This window comes from Lutzomyia longipalpis, chromosome 1, assembly GCF_024334085.1.
Source record: "Lutzomyia longipalpis isolate SR_M1_2022 chromosome 1, ASM2433408v1".
Taxonomy (NCBI): domain Eukaryota; kingdom Metazoa; phylum Arthropoda; class Insecta; order Diptera; family Psychodidae; genus Lutzomyia; species Lutzomyia longipalpis.
In genome coordinates this window covers 19,985,693-19,990,476 of record NC_074707.1, presented here as the reverse complement: position 1 = coordinate 19,990,476, position 4,784 = coordinate 19,985,693, and the positions used below count along the sequence as shown (strand labels likewise).

Here is a 4,784-nt window from a genome sequence, read left to right as displayed (position 1 = left end):
GTGCACTTTAAGAAGCACTTTGAGTGTCTTAGAAAAAAAAGACAACAACAAGAGCCACCGGTGGACATGGCAATTGGGATGGAAATTTCAGGTGCACAAGTTTTTCCCAAGGAGAGGCGTGCAAATCTCACAAAAAACTGCCGTGCGTGATGTCATTTGTACTTTGCACTGAATACATCGAAATAAATTAACATTTTGGTGAATTAAAAACACGAAACGTTTAAGAGCTGATTAATAATTCCTTATATCTGTGCATCATGCAATATCACTGTTGAGCATAGCTTTTAAATTCACATTAATTAAACTGTGAAAATGAACTTTGAGAAATAAATTGATTTTCTTAAACGTTTACGAGCTTGTAGTAAAAATGCTAATGCCATGTCGATGAATTTATTTCTACTACAAAATGATTTTGTGCACAAATTGTACATTGTATTTCCATTAAATGAAATTGATCTATGCTTTCTGTTGGTAATTGGTGGAAAATTTAATTGGCAATGAATTTCAATCCAGCAAAATGGAAAATTTAAATATTTTTATAAAGTAGGATTTGAGGAAAAATCTAAATATTCAAATTAAAGGTCAATGTTTTTGTTTTTTTTTTATGAGTTTTATAGTCAATTTAAAAATTTTTACAGTTGGGATCCATAGTAAAGCCGATTCACAGTGCATTATAGTAGGATAATTTTCGATGATTTTTAATTCCTTCCTCAGGTGTTCCAGCAAAGGAATTTATTCATTTCTGTATGAATTAAACTTTCATTCAATAAAATAATCAGGATGCACCTAAAAAGGATAAGACAACTTTCTATTTTTCATGAGAATTATCTGGGAAAGATCAGCAAAGATTTTCCCAAAACAACAAACATTGATGTCAGTCACCACGTTGTTTTTTGTTTCTTTAAATATGTGAAACATCGTGCTGATGTTTCATTGCTGAGTTTGGACGAAAAACACAAAGATGACGTCATTGTTTGCATTTTTGAACAATTATTTGCCGACTTCTTCCAGATAATTCTAAGTGAAAAAATTAAATTAATAGCCTCATTCGCTCTTAAGATTTCTTCAAATAATGAAGTTTCCTATGCATAAAATAAACTCCTTTTTTTCGGGGTTTAGAAATCTTTAAAAATTAATTTAATATTGCTCAAAAAGAATATTGTAGAGCTGAGGAAGGATATAAGAGCTCCCGAAATGTAATACAAATTAAGCTTAAAAAATTCAAATATTTTCGTATTTTTTCATTAAACTTTTTATGAATTGTTTGTGATTCAAAATTAAAATAAATCCTAGTATTTAAATTATTTTAGAGTGCTTCCAAAACATTATGCAGATCTGAGGAAAAATTCAAAAGCTCTCGAAAATGTAATATAGATTAAACTTGAAAAAATCAGTAAATTCAGTATTTTCCTTATCTTTCAACAAGAAAAACAACAAGTAAAAGAGTTTCGAAATATATATTTTTTTAACTATACTTGCTAGCCCCTTTCTATTCCTTCTTCCATAGAAGGGTGTTGTTTGATGACTTTTTTTCATCTCATCTATTTTTCCAAGCACACGCCACTCGAGCCCACCTACCATTAGTGGAGGCGGTGTGCTAAAATAAATCACTTTGCCATCTTTAGCAGTGGATTGGCAAGAGTGTGAGAATTGTATAAGAAATTCAAAGTCCATTTTGGCAAACAATCCCCCCCGAAAAGCGAAGGTGTCAATTGAGGGTCACACAATTGGGTAAAGAAATGGCAATGGGCAATCCTCCTTGTTGGGACTTTCACCCTCTCTGCACAAGCAACTGATTAATAAGTATGAGGAAAAGTCTTCTCTGTATGGCTCTTTCAAATTGCATATAATACAACGAGGAGAATGCTTTGCGAGAGACTTTCAAAATGATCTTGAATCTGTTTTTTTTTCCTTTCCACATTCCACCTCAATTGTGCGTCAGCATCAGCAATTAATCTGCCCAAAATGCGTTTTGGATTGTTTTTTTTTACTTCGAGGGAACCCCCGGACATTGGTGCTAAAGCAGGAGGGAGCTCTTGTTTGTCACTCTAGTGAATTACCATCAAATAGGTGTATGAGAGCTGTTATTATCGACTCAGTTATTGCACAAAGAAAGTCCAATTAGTCACATCATACACTGCAGGCGATCGCGAGGGAATTTCTCTTTTTGAAAATTGTCTCAAAGTAGATGCTCTACGATACACAACAATGTTACGCTGCAACCAATCACACGCTCTTCACATTTTCTTTACTCGCTTTTATTTCTCCGGAATTCGCGAAAAATAAATATTAATTTATACAAAGCTCCTTAAAAACTAGAGATTTCTTTTTTTCTTTCATTTTAGCTTAATTTTAGGGCGAGTGGCAGCATGGAGGGTGTAGCTTGACACTTTGTAGCAATGGATGGGGTTGTGGCGCTTAGTGCCCCGTTCCTTCTGAGTAGTTGATGGTGTTGTAGCCCGCTGAGCTTCCGTCGTAGGAGACACCGGAATTGTGGGCGGAGTAGGATGGCAGGGAGGTTTGAGCGAATTTGAGATTTGAGAAGCCTTGATTGCCTCCATATGCATGAGATTCTCCGGAGGATGCAGCATCGGCATACATACCCAGAAAAACGGATGGCTTGAAGGGGTTCTTCATCTGATCCACAATGTTGGAGATTGTGGTGTGTCGCAGAGAATTGGCGGCTACATTTGAGGAGAGGGCAATGGGAGCGAGGGTTTTGCCACTTGAGTACGTGGGAATGTTGTATTTGGTTGTATCGAAAGTGAGACCAGCTGAGCCGAGACTTCCATGACCACCTGAGTATGTAGCCTGAGTGCCGAGATCACCGTAAGATTGAATACCACCGGAACCGAGAGCTCCACCGGAAGAGTAGTGGCTTAGTCCTTTGATCCCGACAGCATAGGCTGGCACGGTTTGAGCTGATGATGATTGAGGTAGAGCCTGGAGTTGGTGATTACCAAAGGAGGCAGCGTAGTTCTGGCCCAAGAGCAAGTGGTTGTTGGCACCGAAGTCAGCACCTTTGAGAGAACCACCGAAATCAGCACCCTTTAGGGAGGCACCGAAGGAATTTCCGAGGTTGTGAGCTCCACCAAATCCCTGGAGACCGCCGAGAGAACCTCCGAATCCATGTCCACCAATGAAGGAAGCTCCCTGAAGGCCACCACCCAAATTCCCTAGCCCTCCGAGTCCTCCCAAGTGTCCGGAAACAGCAGGAGTGCCGTACGTTGTTGATGGAGCTGCAGAAAAGGTCACAGGAGCTGTTTTTAGGGCTCCAGTTCCGAATGATTGCCCAAATCCAGCACCACTAAAACCACCAATGTGACCACCACTGTGTCCACCGATACTACCACCGCCGATGTTCCCACCAATATGACCACCCCCAATGTGTCCTCCAGCCACTGCTCCCTGGGTGTTGAGAATCTTGGCCAGTTGTGCATATTGCGCTGTGCCTGCATGAGCGAAGTTGTGCCCCTGAGCATGCCCAGAGGAGCCCCCAAAGTTGTAGTGTGGCATCACAAAGTGACTCCCTTGGTGTCCATCAAGCCCTTGATGGGAGAGAGTCTGCAATTGGAATTGCTGATGACCCTGCTGCCCAAATCCACCGTGTATGTTCCCCCCAGCAAAGTGATTTCCCACCGGAGCATCTCGCTTCAGATTCTTCCCGATGGTCATCAATCTTTGATTGGGGTGCTTTACTGCTGTAGCACACCCAATGGCCACAACACTCACGAGGAACACCTGCAAACGAATCCCAAGAAAATCAAATAAATTCTCAATGAATCACAAAACTCTTCTATTTAACACTGAACTAACCGTGATCTTGGCATCACTGAGGTGCAACATCTTATTTTTTTCTTTTCGGACGGTGTGTGTGTGAAAGTGCTCGATAAAATGTTAAGAAACTCTCGCGATTTAATCCACTCTGCTGCTAAATCCACAAAGAAATCACGCGATACGTCCTCTCGGGGCTACCACTGGCACAACAATGCTATTCAACTACCAAATTTCAGGTGCTTTTATACCCACGTCCGGCGCCTCGCGCACGAAAGAGAGAGACAGGTGAGCGACAAAAAGTGAAAAGGTTCCGGGCATACAGAATATGCGCCATTCCAAATGTGCCAAAGCTAAAAGTCTCTTTTTCCCAATCATGATCTTTTTTTCCCATCATCAACCTCTCCATCAATTCCATCAACAACGGCGTCGTTTGCAGAGGAGCCCGCGGGAAGTTCTCGTGGCGAGGGCATTGGCGCGCTAAATCGGAGCCACACGTGAGACCGGAAGACGCCTGAAGGTGTTGCGATTGATATCTTCCACCAACACCGGAATTTCCTTTTCAAAATCATTTTTGTTGAATTTTCTTAAGCTTTTTGTTCTATATAGGTAAAGGCTTCAATTTGAGATTTAGTTCTTTTTTGGAAAAGAATATTTCGTTTTTTTTTGGAACAAGAAAGATTGCAAAGTCGTTTTGCAAGAGCACTGAAGTGCAGAAGATGGCAAAGTTGTTGTCATTTTGATTGCTCAATTAATAAAATGAATTGGATCAGAGATTCTCAAGAGAGATCTAAAGAAAGAAAAGAAGTAAAACGTTCACAAAAAAAGATTTTAATGAAGAAATTAAATTTCTTTACACAGAAAGTCAAGATTTCGAATTTGCTAAATCCTTGACTGGAAAAACATTATTATTCAAAGCCTTTCCAGTCAAGAATTGTTATTTTTTAGGTATATAATTTCAAGAAAAACATTAAAAGCTAAAAGGAAAAGCTTTCAATTTACATTCCGGA

At 39.8% G+C, this 4,784-nt stretch overlaps 1 protein-coding gene across 1 annotated transcript; it reads right to left on the bottom strand.

The window, feature by feature from the left end:
* Nucleotides 1-2,242: 2,242 nt before the first annotated feature.
* LOC129796815 (PE-PGRS family protein PE_PGRS16-like) lies at nt 2,243-3,997 on the bottom strand. The gene is made up of 2 exons (XM_055838907.1): nt 3,817-3,997; nt 2,243-3,741 (listed from the first exon to the last, which is right to left on the bottom strand). Exons 1-2 carry the CDS (start codon nt 3,844-3,846, stop codon nt 2,419-2,421), a joined length of 1,353 nt encoding a protein of 450 aa, XP_055694882.1. The 5' UTR covers nt 3,847-3,997; the 3' UTR covers nt 2,243-2,418.
* Nucleotides 3,998-4,784: the final 787 nt, after the last annotated feature.